This window comes from Neopsephotus bourkii, unplaced genomic scaffold, assembly GCF_033783945.1.
Source record: "Neopsephotus bourkii isolate Nb327-2 ecotype Australia unplaced genomic scaffold, CSIRO-AGI_Nbou_v1 NB_1542, whole genome shotgun sequence".
NCBI lineage: Eukaryota > Metazoa > Chordata > Aves > Psittaciformes > Psittacidae > Neopsephotus > Neopsephotus bourkii.
The window spans coordinates 5003205-5021754 of record NW_026902018.1 but is presented as its reverse complement, the minus strand read 5'-3'; the positions used below and the strand labels follow the sequence as shown (position 1 = coordinate 5021754).

The window sequence follows — 18550 nt, the reverse complement described above, 5'->3', positions numbered from 1 at the left end:
TTAAAAAGGCACTAATCTTAAGAAAAGACACTCCATATCTTCTAAGAATATAATTCATTTAATACTGTTAATCTTATAGCACAAAAAATAAAACACGCTATGATCCCCAAAATAAACTTTAAAAGCTTACACTTAATATTATTGCCTGAAGATCATGGTCTTTAATTTACATATTGTGTTTTAAAGTTTACACAGTGAAGACTGTCTCAAATACAAGGCCACCTTTCCCACTGCAGTAACTGTATCCTTGTCCCAAACCACACTTTCATTGAACACAAGTAAACAGAACATGACAGCTATACAAGAATGCTTCCACTGGTCCCAAAGGCAGTCTTTTAGGCAGGTCTCGCTTTCAAATGCAGGTATTGAGGGAAATGCTTGAAAACTTGACTAGAAAACAAAGGCAGCCCACTCGTTCCCAGGATGTTAATACAATATAAAAACTTACTTTACAGGCACATGAAATGGCACAAAGAATGCTGTTTTTCCCTTTACAAAAATAACGCTCAGGCTCTTCAGAGCCCCAGCCCAAACAGGATATTCCCTTCTGTTTATTCTTTCCCAATTTGTAAACAATCATGAATTAAATTAGCGCTTATCCAGTGATGGACACTGATTAAAACAGTTTCCATTTAAACTTTCAGACTGGTCAGAGACTTCAATGTCTATATACACATGTACACAACAGGAGGAAGTCAAACAGTAGGTCTTTCGTGAGAGTTAACTATTGTGGCACCAGGTAATTAAACCAGCTCCTAGTTCAAAAGCAAGAACAACTTTAATGGTGCATAGATTGAAGCCATCACTTGTAGGCTCTCATGCTTCATATTATGTATACCTTACATGCCCGAGGAACATTTACACTGATAGTTATCACTCCAATTTAAGAGGCTTCATAAAGCAACAGACAACACACGTGTAAGCAAGCAACGAGCGATCGAGAATCCAGAGTCCTTCAGAGAGAAACGCACACTGATCAAATGCAGTCTTTATATGAAAATACTTGTCTTATAGTAAAATAGCAAAGACACGGTTTGAAGCAAGGTTACAATCAGCTTAGGGTGGTCTGTATGCTACATTTAAACCACATTTAACGCACCTGAACCACACTGTTGCTACTCAGAGAAACACTGTTCATCCCTGGCCTAAAACCAGGGTCACAAGACAGTTAAGAACTCTTGTCTTTGCATCAGATGCCACTACACGCAAGTTTTGCATAGTTTTGAAGGCAAAATATTTTGCTTTTCCGCAGTATCAGAACATAATTAAATCTAAACCAATGCTTGTGTTCCAAGTGTATACCTTATTCAATGAGGGATGAGTTACAATGTTCATTTCAGTGAAAGAAAATCAGGTTAAAAGCCGTGTTCAAGATCTCAAATCTCACAGTATTTATTTGCCATGCAAAGGAAGAATTCTACAATCAGTCTTCTGAAGAGCTGCCTGTAACCAGGTCAGGTCTGAAATAAGATTTCTCTGCAGCAGACTGAGTTTAGTGCAGTTTCTGTATTCAGAAGATGACTTTCAGTAGTACAATCTATGTAGTAAACTTATGGGTATAGCTGGGGCACAGGAAAAGCATGACCTTCTTTAAGTTGAGAGAGCTGCATAGCTTTTCTTTGCAAGACAAAATGTCAATGCCTATTGTCAAGAATTACTCTTACAGCACCAAACACTTCAGTCAATGCTACTCTACTTCACAGTTAATCTGGTAGTAAGATGCTCTACAAGAACTAGACTGTCAGCCACTTGATCAATACTATGGAAAACAGCTAATAAATGAACAGTGACCTCTTTAAAACCCCGACATTCCAAATGTCTTGTTGCAAATGCCATGTTTGTATTTCTTCAGTGCCTTCCAATTAAGGATCTCATGGCACTTTCATATGAAGTAAGAACAACGTGCTTTTATTAGGATCAAGCGACACAAATCAACAAGAAAACATGCTGGAACTTAAGACAACAACTCTTATATAATTTGACATTTATAAGAACTGGGGGGATTCTGTGGGTGTCTGAAGTTTCTCCTTTTGCTACAATTGACAGCCTTCAGGAGTTGAAAAATGGGGGCTGCTGTTTTCCTGTCAGCTGCCACAACAGCCACTTCTCCTTAACAAGGCTGTCTGAAAGGCAGGTTTGTAGTTGCAGTCTTTGCAGACGTGTATTGTTAATTCAGTGTTCCATTGTGTTTAAAAGATCATTCCAGTTCATCTACAAAACACAGTTAAAGGTGGCAGCACAGGGTACCACTGTACCTAAGCTTTCTTATCCTGTACACAGGCTAAGGATAACCTGCATGGCATGTATTGTACTTATTCTGCTATAGTCATATAGTTCCCTACTGTAAGTACAGTTACAGCAGTACAGCTTATATACAGAAAATGGGAAAGAAGCTATACTGGTAACAGACATCTTTGTGGCCTCCTCCAGCCTGAGTTTTAATTTAGCACATGGGGAACCCAGACAGCTGACTCCCATTAACCATTTTCTAGAGGATGCTGGGAGGGTAGGGATGTGGGGCATATATAAACCAGAGCCAACTCACTTAGAAAGGTAAAAAAAGATGGCAGCATGCAGAGGACCTGGGATACAAGCAAGGAAAAGAGGGAAGGAAAAAAGATGATGGAAGCTGCCCTGGAAAAGAAGCACAGCAACATGGAGACACCCTAGGAGAAAAGGTATTGTGTTTGAAAAGGAGCTTTCCATAAGCTGCGGCTGGCATAGCTAGGAAACTTTGGAGAGAGAAGGGAGCCTGCAGAGAAATGGGTATAAAAGGTGTATGTTTAAATAAGAGGATTTTATCAGTATTTAGCAAGTTCTCCTGTCCCACTCCTCTTACCTCTCTCCACACCATGGCAATCTGATCTATCTATCAAATACAGCTTGGTGATAAGCACTTCTAGTAAGACTACACTTTTCAATGCTGCAGAAGAGCTGTACATAGACCAGGTCAAAGTGTTTCCCTTTAAAGCTCGCTTTCTACAGTTAGTGCTTGCAAAAATCAATAGAAATGCATTAAGTATGTCAAAACCAGGTTACAAGTATCAACCCCTCCTAAGTTTCCTTATAAATAAATGCCTCAGCTTCAATGCAGCTAACCAATGGTTATTTGCATTTAACACACACTGTTTCAGTAAGGTCAACAACAAGCTTAAGAGTTAACAGAAAAGAGCAGCTTCTAATACAACTGCTTAGAATACATAAGCTTCACTTATTGTCCTTGAAAGAGACCATCATTTAAAATGTACTACCTTAGGGCAGGTTCTCTTAAAACTAAGTCTTCTTCAGTCCTAAAATTGCATTTTTGTTGTTGCTTTTTCTTGGACAGTAACACACAAGTTGTATGTTTGATCTAAGGTTAGGGCTCTTCCTACTCAGCAAGCCAGAAAAGGTCTATGGAAGTCTTAACAGGAAAAATTTCCTTCCCATTCTTCTCTGCTATATACCAGTTCAGTCTTGTCCAGCTTAAGGCCCAACAGAGTTTTAAAAGTGAAACTAAATTCTGGATGACACAACTATGGTATGAAGGTCAGCAGTGACTTCAGTTGTACGGATTCCAAATGTGTACTAAAAGAACTGTCAGACTGCAGCAAGCTGGAAAATGGGCAATGCTAGCAATGTGCCATTAAGTCATCATCCCACCTTGAACAATGCTAATGATAGCCAGGAAATGAAGCAGCAGTGTAAATGGGGCAGAGGGAATCATTCGTTCTCCTCGGGGTTTTGAGGGTCAAATATTTTGACATGAGTGAACGGGAAGAGCCCTTTTCGACCATTGACTTCTCCTTCCCACTGACCGTTTATGTTCATCCGTGTAACCTTCACAATGTCTCCAACCTGCAAAATTGAACAAAAGCAGTTATCACCCATGGGAATCTCACCTCTGATTCAAATCAAATAAAAAGGGGAAAAAACAAACACAAGCCCATCATAGGGGAAAAGAATCCCACTCTCTTCTTGTCATAAGGTTCAACTGAAAAGTTACTTTTACTTCACTCAAATACCAACGTTTTGCAGCTAGACATCACAGTGTCTGGGTTCTCTTTCAGACTCTAAATTTGTATTCACATATTCAGACAAATTACTGAACTACATCTTTTCCTACAGGAAAGCTTCAGCTTCATGCAACAATATATTTAGCTCAGATATAAATTAACATCACTAAAGCTACCATCAGTAATGAGATGCAACATCCATTCAAAAGAGCACAACACTCATTTAGCATCAGCTGGCTTGTTTCAAAGGAAAATTAGTTTTTCAAAGAGAGATTCCTATGGCAAAGAAACCATTAATGGAAGCTCTAGTTCTGGTCATCACAATCTAAGAAGCTTCTGTAATTTCTAAAATAATGGTACACTTCTGAAGCAGGCATCTCAAAGCTTCTTCTCTCTTAAGAGTTCCGTGTACTGATTCTAACTTTGTTGTTTTCACCTCTACTTCTTGCCAAAGAACTTGAAACACGTCAGGCCTTTCCTTCCATAACTATCTCTCTTCCTATTTGGCAGTGAAAGATAACAAAAGCTAAACTATGATCAAGCAAGAAGCATCAGCCCCAATGATAGTAAGTTATACTTTTATCATTGTTCAATGCCTGCATTTGATTAAAACAGTTTACAAAGGAAAACATCCAATTTGACAAGTAGCATTTAAAACCAGCTAAACACTCATTTCTCCCTCAGATGTTTCAGAATAGCTGAACATGTATGTGGTCTGTTGCAGCAGCTCTCTAACTTTACACCTCCCTTCCTGTTTACTTCATTTTACTCTATGTGGTAACTATAGTAAATATTAAAAAAGTGCCATTAGCAGCTGAGAACCAATGTCACAAAATGTAGAAGCAGCCTATGACCAAGAGCCAACACACAGTTCATCGGTTTCTTCCCCAAATTAGGAGCAAGCTCCTTGTAGCTGAGTCTCGGCTTCAAGGCTACTTCTTTAAAATCCAAAGGTAACTAGCCTGATTTCTGTCCCAGTACAGTATGTATAACTGTCTACATTATCTAACTAGTATTACAATTTGGAACTGATGCAGACAGTTTAAGAACCTTGGCCAAGGGCCTTAGGTTAAAACTCTTCAGGTTAGACCTCAGTATTTTTTTGTTAAAGGAAAACACCCCAAATTTGTAAAAGCGTGCACGCCATTAGCTGATCTGAAGCCTCTTTAAACCAGTTATCATTACTTCAATAGGTGTTTTGTGAAGGTCACTCAGAAGCAAGAATCCTCAAGGGAAGTTTAAGATTCTCTAATAAATTCCTTGTCAGTCGCTCAGTGTTACATCTCGAAATAAAACTTCTCAAACTTTGAGACACTTTAGAGTCTTAAATTAGACATTCAAGCAAAATGTGTTGCCCCTTTGTTTTCTTCTACTACTTGGCTTGTCAGTGCACCACCTGCCCCCCGAGGTTCAAGACTGTCACACTTGGAACAACTGTAATCTTGTGCTTTTAAGAGAGGAGAAAACCCTCTGAACTCCCTTAAGTTCTTGGGATATAACTGAGACTATATTACTTTCTTAAACCGACATCTTATGTTGCTCCTAAACTCAAGCTGCAGCCAAAACATACTATTAAGCAGTAACACACTGCCCATGATACTTAGCACATACATAGAGCACTAATTTGACTCGTTCTCACCTTTTCACAGACTATTGCAGCCTGCTTTGTGTATTTGCTAAAAAAGCACGATTTGTCAGACTTTTCACTGAATAGAAAAGGTTAGCTTTAAATAGTATCAAGATGACCTAAACAGGAACCTAACAAATGTCTCTTTAGGAAAAGGCTGATAACATCTGTAAATACTCAGTGTTACATTGGTAGATTTAAATAAACCTTGAAGACAAATCTATGTTCCCAGTTTTAAACCCAAATTAAAGAAGATGCAGCCTACATCACCACAGTTAAAACCTATTAAGAAACTAAATTTGCATCACACACAAAAATAATCCAGAAAACCCTAAAATGTTGTACTACACTGGATTGAAAACAGGGGCCTTACAGTTTAATTGTGCTCTAGAGATCAATCCATTAATACATAATTTTGAGGGTCTGGAAAAAGATACCCTTCAGTTTGATTGATTCCTGTAATGTGAATAGGTTTGGGAGGCTTGCTGTAAGCCCACTAAAAAAATACAATTTAGGTCTATTGCATTGCAACAAACTGCCATGTAGATTAACAGTGTAAAACATTCTTTGGACTGCTGGGTGGGCAAAGATGGTGCAGATCAGAATGTGCCACTAAAGAGTGGTAGCTGACAAAAAGTTATGCAAAGGATACTTCCATAGGCAACTGTTGGAATAGTAAATTGATTTACAGTAACTATATTATGAGTGGTGTGAGTGGGTTTTTTATGAAAGCTTCTGAATATCCTCTTCTGCTATAATAAAAAAAAAGAAAAAAGGCAGCTCCACATAGAAGATGAAATGAAACAAGGTTTTTGGAGAAGGAGCCTTGATGTCATGATAAAATATTTCATGGATTGTGATCTCCCACTACAATTATTTAACATACTATTTGTAATTTTTCAGAGACTGTTTTAAGCCAGTCAGAAGGACTGTCTTATGATTAGGCACAGGACAGAGTCAGGAGACCTGGTTCTATTCCCATCTCTGCTATAAACTTTGTGTGTGACTCTGGACAGCTCATGGGCCTTACCTATAAATTAGGATAATGCTTCCTGAAGTCTCAGCATCTCTCGGATAAGTTACTTCATTGCAAAGCATGCCAGCATTGCTGGATGGAAGTATCAACTGCTGAAATGAGTAATACTTCTGAAATGCAGCCATCTGGTTCCACCCAAATGATAAAAATCAAAACGTATTTTAGATAGCGTCCTTTCATTATATCCCTGTTGCAGCATGAATTCAAAGCCCGAGGGAAACACAAGCTATGGAACATGCCAGTGAGAAAGGTTACTTCATTCACTCTACACTCTCCCTTACCTGTCTTTTATTTGAAGCTGATTCATACACTGCTAAAGGTCTCCTGCATGCCATTTTGATCACACAGTCAACCAATTCAATGTGTTTTACACGGTGATATTCCAACAATTGTATGCTAATAGTTCTATGGCTGATAGAGTTCTGTAGTATAAGTTTAAAGAGATAAAAATGGAGTTAAACTCTAAATCATCATTTTAGCACACTGGGTCAATAGTTACAGAAAATATCGCTCTCTGGAATTTATGGGGTATTCAATCTCAGTAATTATCCTGATTAGTATCACAGCTCACCTCTTTGGAAACACTAGTATTGGTACTAGAACAATTGTTCAGACCAGCTGCCTGTTCTGGAGAAGAATAAACAAGGATCAACACCAAGAAATTTGTATCCTCAAAAGATACAAAGCTGAGCTATGTAAGAGAGGCAGAGTTCAGACATGCTGCAAATGGGACAGAGTGACACTTAAGTAGTTGGTGCTTTATGTATGAGAAGATTCAAGAAACCAACAGGCTGAAAGCACAGCTTAATTATCCTTCACTTCCCATGTTGTGTACTGGAAGAATAGTTGATGCCCAAATTAGAGGACTGAGTAGTTCAGAGGAAAGACCATCAACCATTCTTGAGATAAGAAAGCAGGTCCAAGGGCAGCATAGACATGTTGAAGTCCTAGATGCAATTTAATCTAGTCTCGTATAGGAACAGAGTAAAGATTTCAAGTATAGCTAGAATAATTGTTGGAGTTGCAGCACCACGGAACTGCTGTAAATTATGTTAGCCTGTCTCCATCTGATTAAGCAGCTGTCATGATTGAACACAATTCAGAGAGCACAAACTCCACAGATGATCATTCTTGAGGCACAATGAATCTTACTGTTGCACAGGATCTTGTCTAGGTTACCCATGTCACTTTCATTTCCATCCGAACACAAGCTGCAAACAGTTCTGAGGGTGAATGTATATTTAAATTGAGGCACTCAGCTCTATCATGACAGGGACTATCAATAACTTGACTGGAAAAGGAATTTACAAAGATTTTCAAAGTAATTGTCGGTTGTATTTTCAAATGTAGCATGCTGAAAAGTTGGTGCACATCAGCACAGACACAGGAATCCTGCTGCCAGTGTCACTTTCAATTCAGTAGTTACCAGAACTAAAGCTCCCTGATCAACATTGCACTACACAAGAATAGGCTTGATATTTTGTTTAAATTCTAGACCTTGTGGGTTAAATGCATTTAACAGCATTGTTTAACAGCAATGCTGTTTCCTTGGCTTAAGGAAAGCACAATGCTTGTTGCCTAGTGAGAGTAGCCTAATTTCCTAATTAAGAAAGTTCTACTGCTAGCACATTTTGGCCTACTTGTCTCAAGTTTCTTTTGAAAAGTTAACTGTAACCTAATTGTAACACGCTCAATAGAAAACTGTAAGTCAGTTATATAATTATGGTGAATTGATACCTGTTTCACCAAAACATTTCAGTGACAGGTTAACTGTACTAGCAAACATAAATGTGTATGTTTGATACATTATGAACAGATAAACTATTTAACACCATAAAGCTGGCACAAGTCTAAAGAAAGCCATCATTAGTATAAAACCTTTGCTATAAGAATATAGTGAAACTCCTGGTGGGTTTTGTTTGGTTTTTTTTAATCTTTTAATTCCATAACACTGTCATGTTAAGTCTGGAAATGAACTCTAGGACTACAACTGCCTTCACAATGATCTGTGACACTTACCACAGTGTCTGCAATATATTTAAGACCCATTTTTTAAACACATGTCAGACATAAATCTGGTGGCTGCTGCTGGTCACCCATTTTTTTGGCTCGTTACACCATTTCATTTCATTTTCTAAGTAAATTTGGAATTTGTTATTCACATCCTGAATCAACCTTGAAACAGTTCACTAATTTTTAAGGGCATCATCCACCATTAGTTTACCTACTTACTTTGCTGGACAAAGAACACTGCTGTGTAGAAGTCAGTCATCAATCAACTACTTTGGATCTGAACAAAAGTACCCAACTGCCAAGAGATAAGCTCCTTTAAGGTAAAAATATCCTAGGCCTTAGTCCACTGCGTACTGCATACACATATTGTGCTGGTTAGAGCATCCAGTTTAAAACAAGGCTTCTTTAGCATACTGTTGTTATCAGACTGGCTGTTAGAACTACAGGTTATTGAATGCTGAGAAACTTCAGTGTAGGCTTGAGTGCTCTGTATCATAGTAACAGTGCCAAAGAATCTCAGCTTTGAACACAGGATTGCCCTCCTAGTTTTCCCAAAGAAAAGCAGGATTGAATAACACGAGTACATAATCCTGTCATGTAGCGTTCTAGTCCCAGTAAATACAGGATGCTGTATCCCTGTCCTTCATATTCCTTCCTCTAGAGCACCAGAAAGGAAGGAAATTGCTTCTGGACTAAAAGCTCACAAGTAAAGAAACAGATTTGGGTCACTGGCCTGGGGTTTAGATTTTCGGGTTTTTTTGTTGGTTTGGTTTGTTGGTTTTTGGGGGATTTTTTTTGTGGTTTAGTTGTGCAGTTTTTTGTTTGCCCTTATTATTTTTTTTCCAATGCAGTATCCATGAAAATACTACACACATAGTAGTAAGAAACTGCAGACTTCCACCATCTCATTAAAAATATTACATCTGAACTGCCAACGTAACCGATTCAACTGACAACAGTACATGTAAATCTTAGAAATACATATAACTTATCAGAGGCTTAACTGTTCCCTGGTTCAGGGAGATGCTCAAAGTTGTATGTGTGCCAACTGCATGCTTTAGGTAGCAGCTATACTTAAAACTTTCATTTTAGCCTATTAACATAATACTATTTAATGTTTTATTTTAGAGAATAAAAGCAGAGCATATAATGCAGTAGGACCAAGACAACATTCAGACCTTAGTCACTTCAATAATACCACTATGAATGCTAAATAATTTGAGCCCAGCAAGATCCAAACTGTAATAAATGCTATATTAACCATCATACTTACAGGAACAATATTGTAGTTAAATGTCACATTTTAAGTATTATTTAAAAGCTAAGCACTCCATCATTATCCAACTAGACTGACTTTGTTTCCAGATTTTCAGTAGGATATTCACTTGTTTTACAAATTACATTTTTCATGTGAGAAACTCTTAAAAAAATAATTATGCCCCCGTTACAAAACAAATTTCTCTGTAAGAGGCTATGAATCTTTACCTTTGCTTAAGGAAAGCTTCTGACAATTTATGTAAACAGTAGCATACAACAGAAAAACTGGACTTGCAAGCAGAGAGCTTGTCCCATTTTCAAGCTGAACCCAAGTGGATGACATCCCTCCACTTAAAAGGAAGTCAAGCAGATTACTATGCAATAGCTTTATTTACTCCAGACGGTATTCTCTTCCTTTTAAGTACTGTCTGTGTGCTGACCACACAAAGCTAGAGCCAGCAAAAAGATATTCTGTTCATATAATTTTATCAGCTTAAATGCGATTACACAATTGGGCCCTGTATAATTATACTAACAAGGTGTTCTACCTGTACAAGCTGAACTGAAATTCAGAGTACACCTGTATTAAGGTGGAGTATTGTCAAATACTGTTATTCTGAAACACCATTAACTTTCTTCCCCAAAACATTCCCATAACTTGTTGTTTCTCTACCACTAGCTACTTTCAGTGGTCTTACAAAATAGAAGAGTCAAATGGTCCAGATTTAGGGACACATAAAGCCCTGACAAGGCTGGGATTAAATACTTCATCAGGGCCCAGCAGGTTTTAGGTAATCTGAAAGAAGATCAGGAAAAAAAGGTGGATTTTTTTTTTTCTCTCCAAGAGTAGTCTATGTGACAAATATTGCTCTGAGTCTGCTTAAGTTCCCTATGCATGAATAGATACGAAGAAGTTGTAATCACTGATTTTAATAAAAACATAGATCAGTTCCCAGAATTCTGCTTACGAAGCCTCTTGAGAAGACACAGTGTGGCTAAGATGCACTTGCAAAGAAAACACTACATAGGAAGACAAAAATATGTCAGTGACAGGGGCAAACACATGAGGCAGTAAGGGATTAGAATTCAGTGAAAGAGAAGCATCTCTCAAACAAACAGCAATTTGAAGGCTCAAAATAATTCAAACCTTGATGCTGGTCAGAAAATTAATCCTGCTGGTATGCTAGAGTAGCTAAAATGACTGCATTTACAGAAAAATTTATTTGTGAAGGACATACTTCCAGGTGGTTCTGCTACCCTGCAGCAAAGCAAGTCCCCTGAAGTAATACTATGCCACATTGATAACATAACAAGATCAGTTGCTTGCCTTGCTTTCTTTACAGAAGCATAAGCAGTTTTGTCAGGAATCTTCTGACAGTGAATTTACACTTTGCTCTATGATAATTTTCACACACTGTTTGCAAATAACAGGTTGCTAAATTTCATAAGACTAGGAAAATCCAGTGATGCATATTTAACTTTTAACCCAGTAAGAGTAATTGTCTGTAGAGGCTTTACAAATATAGAGGAAAACACTTAGTGCAAGTATTATGAATAACTGGAAGTCACAAATACAACCTTTTAAGTCTCAGCCAACGGTATCAGTTTTAAGTAACAAACAGCTTTAGCTTGCAAAGTAATTGAGCAAAAGCTACAGGAAAAATTCAGAAGTATTTTTAAAACCACTATTATTTACTTGCTAAAAAGCTGTTGCTTCCTTTGCTTGCTTCCTTGCATTTGATCCTTGAAGCACTCTAGCAAGCTCAAACCTAACCTTTTGAGACAAGTGCTTTTTCCAGGTTCATTTTTGAACTATGCGTTAATAAGCCTTCAGTATAATCTAAACTCAGTTTTCTGGATATAGCTTTAAAAACTTCTTCCAATCCATCATTCATACAAGTTAAACTAGAATTGTAATATGAATTCTTTACCATTTAAAGAATAGAGCTCTGAAGTCTTAAAAGACATCCCTAAATTAAAAAATAAATACATAAATAGAATGTTTTGGCAAGTACAGGAACTTACTTGAAGGTTCAATACAGGTTTAGAGGCTACACTGCAGCCTTTCATCCAACCCTCTCACCCCCAGTTCAGGTCTTTATGTTTCTCAAATCACACTTTTGAAACCAAAGTAAAAGAGACTATATTATTTGATACATTTCTGCGCAGATTTCATCTCTCGGCTCTGGGTATTTCTCAAGTTCATCCCACATTACAGTTGAGGATCTGAAATATTACATTTATCAGCAATCCTTACTTTTCTCTGAAGGATGCTACTACTTCCAGTTCTCAATCTGCAATATTGCAGTGATTAAGGGAACACCTCTTTCGCTCGCCAAGATTAGGTGGAGAAGCAAAGTCATCCTCTCAGGGCACTTACTTTCACAGCAGGATGTGCACTACCTAATAGCAGTCAGGATTATACCACTCTGCTACCCTTGTAACATATATGCATCATTAAAGAGAGGGTAAATAAAGGTTCTGAAGTAACTTGGTCACTTTTCTCAAAGGAAGTGGTATAGATGAAGCAATTTTTGTGGGTCTTTCTTCAGAATGTACTGTAACTTCTCAGTCCCTTGACACAGATAAGCAGACTCCATATGAAGTCATCCACACCAACTTTGCTACTAACAACTTTTAGTTTCTTATTTTACAGAACAATTGAAAACCATGAGACTTGAGAGGAAAAACTTACCTCTAATGCCAGTGCAGTCTTGTCATAAGCACAGGGTACTCTCTTTTGGATAGCTTTGGCATAGACTGGTCCATTCTGTGTTAATGGCAGGGGATTGATCACTGCTCCAGGTGTACTGGGTACTGATGGAAGGGGACTTGCGGTTTGAGGCTGAGCATAAGCATGGGCAGGCTCTGGAATACCGTAACTGTTGGAATTCCTGTTTCCATGCTTTGCATGAGAAGATCTGACTAGCTTTTCTACATAAGGAACAGGAATCATCCCAATCCGACCATCCTTGTTTCTGGCACTCCACCACTGTTCTTCTGGCTTCTCTACAATTACCAATATCTCACCCTTTTTAAATGGAAGATCCTCAGCATCATTGCCAGGAAAGTCATAGAGAGTCCGAACATACTCCACATTTTCTTCTGCAGTGGACATAGCAGGGGCAGATCCAGATCCCATTGGTGGACTTGGATACCTAAGTTTAAAAAAAATTTGGTATAAGCAATAGCTATTGTTTATTATTTCCAGTAACAAAGCTCAGCACCAGTTTTCCAGAAGGAACACCAATTAGAGGAGATCACTTATTCAGCTTTGTAACAGAAGTATTGGTTTGGTAACACTGTGAGGCATTTCATGAGTAACTCATGCTCTCAAGTAATTACTTAAGTACCCAGTGAGCCAATAACCATCTATCATGGCTGCAGAAAATAGGGAGAAATAATTGAAAATTTTTATCCTTGTGTTTTGTATTGTTGTGAGGATCTTGGGGCAAAATAAAATCTATAGCTTAAGTTGTAAGAGTCATAATGCATAAAACCAAGTTAAAATTGTTTAGGTGACTTGGGGTGGAAGTGCTCTTAGAGAGCTAAATAATCCTCTTCAGTTCATCACATCTACGTTTTTAACTTCAACACCTAAAGAATTCGGTGACCCCAAATGCTAGACTTGAGGGAACACAGCAGGAAAAAGAACCAAAGAGGAGGTTTTTCTAACAGTTTTCTAACTCAAATTTAGGAGTCCAATGTTGTCTTTCTAATTGGTAGTACAGTATTTTTCTAACTAAATCCTTCTACTTACATGCAGAATTTTGGGGACAGCCAGTGAAATTTATACTGAAAACTCCTTTCTTTAAGAAAGGAGATAGGCAGATCCTGTGCTTTTAGGAGACACTTTCACCTTCTTTTCTGGAAAGTAACATGGAATTAAGCTCCCTAATCTTATTTTAACAACTTTAACTCTCAAATGGTTGTTATAATACAGAAGAAAAATTATTAGTTTCAAAGTACTGATCTTTTCTGCATGTTTAAAAAGCTAATAACATGAAAGTGGTATCTTCATAAAAAAGAATATGAAATACTTGCATCCACTGGTAAGAATGGAGTAAGAAATGAAAAAGCTAACCATACAGAAATACTCCATTGCCTTATTAACCACAATATTGCTTTTAATTTACTCACATCACTGTTTATACTACATCTATCATCTGTCCAATACAGTAATTCTGTTGTCTGTGATAATGTATAAGATTGTTCATTAAGTGAGACTATTTTCTCTGCAATTTTCATCATAGATTATATATATTTTATTCAAAACAGCTGTCAGAAATCTTAACATATATAGGCCATTGCAGATACTTCTTATTTAAAGTACAATAGCAAGGATGCATTCCATTAGCCTACTTAAATTCTCTTCTGCTATTTGCAAAATAAGATGGAAATCAAATTCCTGTGTGTTTTGCAAGATAATGCCAGAAGCCCTTTCAAACACCCTGTTGCAGCCAAAGACAGGAGAGGGAACCCTTTAGAGAGCAGTCACTCTGTGAAGTGAGCTCAGGAACATCTGCAATGATGGTCAAAGCTTGCTATTGACACAAAACAAATAGAAAGCTTAAACCAGTCAGTTTTCAACTGCTTACAAGTTTAAAATGTCATCTCTGAGAGCTAAACGTGTTGTATAGCTATATACAATAAAGTACTTAAACCTACCATGAAAACCACTCTTCATACTGTACTTTATTGAATTAAAAGGAATCAACCACATTCAAAACCACAGAGTACCTGAGGACAATGTTACCCTGAAAACGCCAGAGAAATAAGAATTGGCAGTAAGAGCTCTGAAGCACATACCTGGCCACCCCTATTCTAAATCTAGTCTGCTAGCTAAAAATAAATAAATCAAGAAATGCTATGTGTCATCCTGCCTCTTGCAACAGGAAGTCTCCTTCAAACAAAATTTCAAACCATCAACCATGTCACTGATTTTTCTAAAAGAATTTAGAACAAAAATCATGCTAAGGAAAACCACCTAGTCAGTCCTATTTCTTGCTTTACAATAAAGCTCATCAGCTCACAGCAGGCGAGGTCCCATCTGTCTCTCTATGCTGAGGGAACAAAACGCAATCAAAACCCTGAAAATAAGGCGGTACTAAAATGTTCACAAAATATTTCACACCAGACTCCTAACAAACACCAAGTGAGCAAGTGGAATCAGCAAAGCTTAAGTATTTTGAGAAAGTCAAGTCAGTCATTGCCATAAATGATTAATAACAAGTTTTTAGATCCAGAAAGGCACAAAAGCATCCAGGTTAAGGAAAACAAAGATAAGCATAAAGATTGCTTTAGTGTACTCTTTTCCTCCAAACTATCCACAAGTTTAAGCTTGCACATAACACTGGGCAGCCCCATTTAAGCATTCCTGCAATGGTGAAAATGATTATATTTTTCCCCTCACCCTAACCATCTCTCTAGCCACAGCACAGTCACTACCCAGAAGACTTCTCAGCAACTTTAAGCGTTCCTGATGCTAGTGCTTTCTTGTCACATCCCTTCCATCACCTCACAGCTTTACAGAAGATTTTCTTTTGACCACTTGCAAGCTACTGATTGTCATTACAAACTGGCCTATGCCAAAATTAAATCGTGACTATAAGCCTCAAAGTTACTCTTCCCCCCTAAGAACCTGCTAATCCACAAGCTAGTTTTATTTTAAAATGCAGAATTTAGAAGCAAACCAATCTGAATTGCCTTGTCTAATGCACTGCTGCTTTTCAGGGTTTTATTTCACTTAATTCTATCCAGGAAGCCCAAAAGCTTTGAAATAAGATACTGGGAAAGGCTTTATTAATTATATATATATAATATGTTCTACAGTTCTTGATAAGCAGTTTACTGATGCAAGTTGCAGGTATGTCCCATGCGGGAACAAGACAAAGAATGAGATCATAGCCAAGTCACATTTTCCCATACTCCTACAATAACATTTCTCAGTGTAGTGCACAGAGTGAGTATGCAGATATAGATGAACAGTGCTGTAATCAAACTATGAGAAATAATGGTTTACATTTTTTGGGGGTGGAAATGACACTCCAAGTTTGGGAAATTCTGTCCTAGAATATATTAATGCTGATTTAACAGTGTGAAACAGTCTAATCACATAAAGGCCCGTTCTATTGTAATCAGTGTGAATGCAGGGACAGACAGCAACTTAAGCTCAGAAGCTGTACTTCAATCACTGAGACTTGTGAACCAGCTTCTCAGCCATCATCAGAACAGGACAATACCAGAAGGGTTGACACAATGCATGACCACACCCTCTTTCAAGGCACTTACAGCCAGTGGTAGAGATAGATGCACATGGTACCTTTCCATATGCCTACACACATGGTTAAGTGAATTATATGTATATAACGTCAGTGTATTGTATAGATGATGTGACTGAAACAGCAACATGCAGTGGTCACCGAGATCCACAGTGCTAATAAGGACCACTTAGAAACAGCTTCAAACAAGAGCCATAAACAAATGGTTTCCCTAGTACATATAGCATGGCCCTACACTCAGTGCTATATGATGCTGGGGCTATTAGACTGGACTAAGACAGCCCCCTCCTTGTGTCCCCTCGGTGAAGATGGCAGGGGGTGGGGCGAAGGGGGGGATGGCACTCACCTGGGCGCAGGCTCGATGAGGGTGGTGGTGTCCAGGTAGTGGATCTTGTAGAACTCCAGAAGGGCGGGCAGGTGCTCAAACTCCTGGTCGCCGATTTTAAAGCGGCGGTTAGGCAAGGAGTTAATGATGTAGTGGGAAACCCGGGAGTTCTCGGACACCGAGAGCACATAGTCCCCTGGGCAAGTGGACGAGTCCCGCACTAGGAACATGCCGTGCCGCTGCCCTTGCAACCGCGTCTGCGCCTCCGCCCGAGACACCGGGCCCACGTACCAGCTGGAGCGGTCCGACGAATCGAAACGAGCGGCAGAGGACATGGCTCCGGGCGGGGAAGGGACAGGGGGAAGGAAGGTGAAGAGCCCGAAGGCCCAAGCGGAGGAAGAGATCCCGAGAAGGGAAGGCCTAAACAAGGAGGCCTGGAAGGCGGAGCGGGCTGGGGACTAGGAGGAAGCGGCTAGTGCCCAGCCCAGAAGATAGGAAGCCCAAGGAAAGGGGGATAAGAGAGAAGGAAGCCCCGTGCTTCTGGAGGCGAAGGACCGAGGAGCGGCTGGGGTGGGGCTGGCCAAACGCGGCGGTCAGGGCCCCCGAGTCTCCCTCAGCGGCGGGGTGTGCAGGGCATCCTTCCCGCCTCTCTCTCAGGCCTGCGGCGGGCCCGGCTGGGCGGGTGGCGAAGATGAGCGGCGGCTGACAAGGACAGGCGGCCCAAGAAGGTGGCGAGAGTAGCCTGCTACCGTGCCTCAGCGCCAGAGCCGGGCGGGAGCGCCGTGCTCCCGGTTTCTTCTCTCGGCTCGCTCCCCTCTCCGAGCCGAGCACCAAAATGGCGGCACCGCCGGGCGGCTGGAGCGGTCCGCAGACACCGCCCCGCGCAGGCGCGCTGCGGATCCCGCTGCTGGGAGGGGGAAACGGCGCGCGGCAAGGGCGGCAGAGGGGCGCACGGCGCCGGGCCCGCGTGAGGGAGCGAGGGGCCGCGCTGAGGGAGGCGGCGGCACAGGGGGAGGCTCCGGGGCTCGGTGCCGCGTCCGGAGGGCTAGGGGTGGATGGTGATGGATGGATGGATGGATGGATGGATGGATGGATGGATGGATGGATGGCTCTGTTTTCGCTGTCCCTCCGGGCCGCAGTCATTCAAACTCCCTCCAACGTGCAGGGGCAGCGCCAGCTGGCGGGTGGATGAGCGCGCAGGGCCGCGGTGGCGTGAGTGAGACCCCCCTCGCCTTCAGCAGCCCCTCAGGGAGCAGGGCTGCCCCCCGCACACGTCTCTGCTGTGCTACTGGCACGCGTTACCTCAGGGCCCCCCGAAGGCTCTGCCCAGTCCTTGACGTGGACCCGCCAACGTACCTTCTCCATCCTCTCTCGTGTCCCTCAGCACATCGGTGGTGCCCAGCCTTCGGCTCTGCCAGCGCTTCGCCATAGCGCCCTGAGGCACCCCGTGCTTCCTGCCCTCCGGGGGTCCCTGATGTCTTGCCTCGGGCCGCCCTCAACAGCAAGTGGGATGCCCCGCAGCAGGCAGCCTGACCGCAGGCAAGAGATCACCTTCCCTGCGGTTTTGTTGGTTTTATTAGTTGATTTTTTTATTTTTTTACGGAACAAATTGGACCACTGTGATAATCTCCTCTGTTCTCGAGATAACTTCCTACATGCTCTAACAGAGAGTTTCCTGTCTTTTTATAGCCTTGTTCCCAGATAAGGGTGTCAAAGCGAGCCCTGTCTGTCTCGGGGCGCAGGCGGGAGGGAAGATGGTTTGGCAGGAGCTGAAGAGGAAGGAAACCCCGGAAAGGAGTCAGTAGGCCCGGCGGGCAGTGGCTGGGCAAGCGCTTGGCACGTGGTGCAGCACGAGCGGTTTGAATTGTAGAGGGATGCTGGTGCAGTAACCTCAGACAAGCAGCGGGAGCCTTGTGTGGTTGGACTTGAGGCTGGGAGGGCTGGTGGTAGCCATAAGCATGTCCAGCTGCAATAGGCACAGGCACAACAAAATAGCTGCCAATACCCTGAACAGGC

The 18550-nt window shown here is 40.7% G+C and overlaps 1 protein-coding gene across 1 annotated transcript; it reads right to left on the bottom strand.

Moving 5' to 3' along the window:
* Positions 1-37: 37 nt before the first annotated feature.
* On the bottom strand, positions 38-17416 carry CRKL (CRK like proto-oncogene, adaptor protein). Its single transcript, XM_061370717.1, has 3 exons — positions 16556-17416; positions 12624-13086; positions 38-3837 (listed from the first exon to the last, which is right to left on the bottom strand). Exons 1-3 carry the CDS (start codon positions 16867-16869, stop codon positions 3703-3705), a joined length of 912 nt encoding a protein of 303 aa, XP_061226701.1. The 5' UTR covers positions 16870-17416; the 3' UTR covers positions 38-3702.
* Positions 17417-18550: the final 1134 nt, after the last annotated feature.

What these genes read in the sequence shown, in the direction of transcription:
- CRKL (XM_061370717.1), bottom strand. Translation starts at nt 16,869, where the DNA reads ATGTCCTCTGCCGCTCGTTTCGATTCGTCGGACCGCTCCAGCTGGTAC. An exon ending in CTCATCGAGCCTGCGCCCAG is followed by an intron (nt 13,087 to 16,555) that starts GTGAGTGCCATC and finishes TTTTAAACTTAG; the next exon opens with GTATCCAAGTCCACCAATGG. An exon ending in AGACTGCACTGGCATTAGAG is followed by an intron (nt 3,838 to 12,623) that starts GTAAGTTTTTCC and finishes TCAATTTTGCAG; the next exon opens with GTTGGAGACATTGTGAAGGT.